Source organism: Equus przewalskii, chromosome 19, assembly GCF_037783145.1.
Source record: "Equus przewalskii isolate Varuska chromosome 19, EquPr2, whole genome shotgun sequence".
In the NCBI taxonomy this organism is placed as follows: Eukaryota; Metazoa; Chordata; class Mammalia; order Perissodactyla; family Equidae; genus Equus; species Equus przewalskii.
The window spans coordinates 26990247-26993055 of record NC_091849.1 but is presented as its reverse complement, the minus strand read 5'-3'; the positions used below and the strand labels follow the sequence as shown (position 1 = coordinate 26993055).

The 2809-nt window shown below is 40.5% G+C and overlaps 1 protein-coding gene across 1 annotated transcript; it reads right to left on the bottom strand.

Annotated features, from left to right (window-relative positions):
* Positions 1 to 1004: 1004 nt before the first annotated feature.
* LOC103540229 (putative olfactory receptor 2W6) lies at positions 1005 to 1943 on the bottom strand. The gene has a single exon (XM_070585267.1). The coding sequence runs from the start codon at positions 1941 to 1943 to the stop codon at positions 1005 to 1007; it is 939 nt and encodes a 312-aa protein (XP_070441368.1).
* Between the last annotated feature and the right edge of the window lie 866 nt (positions 1944 to 2809).

Below are 2809 nucleotides of genomic sequence, written 5' to 3'. Positions count from 1 at the left end.
ATATGTTTTCCTAGTTTATGAGATGGGATTCAACCAATTAATAATATTTCAGGTCTTAAGAAACATGCCTGCCTTTAAGATTCCTTCATTTGATACAAATCATTCTAATCAATTTCCGTTATAACTGGTGAGGTACTGCAGTCATTAACGTAAATGTGAAGAAATGAACATCCAGAGAACACCCAAGCATAAAGATTCCAACAGTTCCCCAGAGGTCATCTCATTCTTCTCTGCCTCTATCTAAGTTTATCCTTATAACATGTGGGAAAAGTGGAGACTCATAATATTTAAACATTTTGAGCAAAAACATCCTTTAGCCTTCTTTTGTCTTTAATAAAGTATTAACAATTATTGAATATGAACTAGAAATTCTTCCTTCTATATAAAACAAATACCTCATGGTCGTGCTTTATATCTTTTCCTCTCTACTTTCTATTGCCTCAGATAGCCAAATATAAATATCATTAAACTCAATTATATAAATGATGCAAAATATGCAGGATCCATATATAAGTTATAGTATTAGAGGTACTAAGCGCTAGATAATTGAACAATTTATTTTGCCTCTCATTCAGGCATTTGGCACTATAAAGGCACATTTGACCTTTCTAGGAAAAATAAGTATTTTTTTTTTTTGCTACTTCTAAGTTCATTCTTTTCATATATGTTGAGGATGTACTAAGTACAAATCATTAAGATAGAAGCTGGCATATACAAAAGTGCCTGGTGTCTACCTTCATGGCTGGCATTTTGCAAGCATAGGTCACTTTTGGTCTTGGATTGGAGCCCTCCTAGTGATGAATACTTGACTTCGAGGGACTTGAGAGGAGTACAAGTGATTGCCAACTCAGGAACATTGCATTTTCTCAACCTAGCTAAACCACTGAATTCCTCATTAAGTGCTTTGTCAGTCTTTAATGCCAGAACGTCCCTTTATTGGCTGGGTATAACAACATACATAGAAGATGGGTCAAAAGACAATCCTAAAATTTGATCACTTTCTACTAAGCTTCTGCACTCCCCTTCCCTAGCACCTTCTTCATGGCCTCTTTAACATCTTTGTTTCTCAGTGTATAGATCAGGGGGTTGACACTGGGAGTGACAATTGTGTAGAAAAGAGTAAGGAACTTGCCCTGATCCTGGGAATAAGTGTTTGCCGGCTGGAGGTACATGTATATGATGGTACCATAGAAGAGCGAGACAACAATTAAGTGGGAGCTACAGGTGTTGAAGGCTTTTTTTCGCCCGGCAGCTGACTTGATCCTAAAGACTGCTCCTGCAATATAACCATAAGAGATGAGGATGAGGAAGAGTGGTGCCAGGATGATAAAGATTGCCAAGGCAAATGCCAGTGCCTGAAGGGTCATGGTATCTACACAAGCCATGCCAATTAGTGCTGGCATCTCACAGAGAAAGTGGTCCACTCGCATGTGCCCACAGCGGGGTAGCATCAATGTCTGGGGTGCCATTATGAGAGAATTGCTGAAGCCACTCAGCCATGCCACTGAAGCCAGCTGCCCACAGAGACGTGGGTGCATGATGACAGTGTAGTGCAGGGGTTTGCAGACTGCAGCATAGCGGTCATATGCCATGACAGCCAGGAGGACACACTCCACCCCTCCCAGAGCCAGGACAAAGTAGAGCTGGATGGCACAACCCAGATAGCTGATGGTCTTATCTGGACCCCAAAGGTTGTAGAGCATCTGAGGGATGGAGCCTGTGGTGAAACACATGTCTAGAAATGAGAGATTGGCCAAAAAGAAATACATTGGTGTGTGCAGCCGGGAATCCAGAGCAGAAAGCAAGATGATGGTCATGTTGCCAAGAAGAGTCAGCAGATAAAAAGAGAGGACAACCACAAAGAGGATCAGCTCTAGGTGGGGACGGTCAGAGAAGCCGACCAGGAAGAAGCCTTCAAAAGAACTTGTGTTGTCCTTTTCCATCACCTGTGACCACGTATTACCTGTTAGGAGAAAGATGAGTATCTGTGAAGAACACAGACATATTCCCTCAAAATGGAATGACTGGTAAAATGGTAGAACAGAAACTTCCTTGGAAATGCTGGATGCTTAACCCAGAATTTCAATAGCTATTAATTAAGTCATTATTTGGTCTGAAGAGCACAGTATGCAGTGGCTTTTCAGGCTCCTGGCTGTGCCTATTTACCAACATTTTGAATCATTCTTTTCAGTTTGGCAGGGTGTAAAAAGTTACTTTCAAAAGCTGATAATCTTACAAGGGAATAAACACTCAAAATTATCCACTTTTTTTTTAAGGGGAAGCGTCAAATTCTAGTCATATGTAACCTGTGGATGGAAATAGTGGCTTTGTCTCTGGATCAGAGAACTAGGCTTGCTGTTAGGTGAAATCTCATTCTAAACATTGTCTCATCAATATTGGGAAACCTAAAGTCATATCCAAACTCAAAAGGGTACAAATGATCAAGCAAAATCTTAGGAAGAAGATGACCTCTTTATTGTTTATAGCTATACCTCCGATTCATTCACTCCGTTTACTGGAGCCTGACTCTAACATCTCTCCTACCCCTCTACCCAGCCCTGTCCTAAACCTCTGTGATAAAATTGTTTTACGTCACCAAGGTGTATTTTAACCCTGGGATTGGGTGACTTTTCTGAAGTTGTGAATGCTTTCCCATAAAGATGAAAAAGAGATAATGCATTTCCCAGAAGTAAAGAGTTTCCCAGAACTCAACCTCAATGGAATTGACATTCAATGTTCTTTTAACAGCATTTTCTCTCCTCTTACTCACATTTTATTCTTACAAAGAACTCCACTTCCAGGAAGCCTA

Coding starts and splice junctions, on each gene's coding strand:
- LOC103540229 (XM_070585267.1), bottom strand. CDS start 1,943: ATGGAAAAGGACAACACAAGTTCTTTTGAAGGCTTCTTCCTGGTCGGC.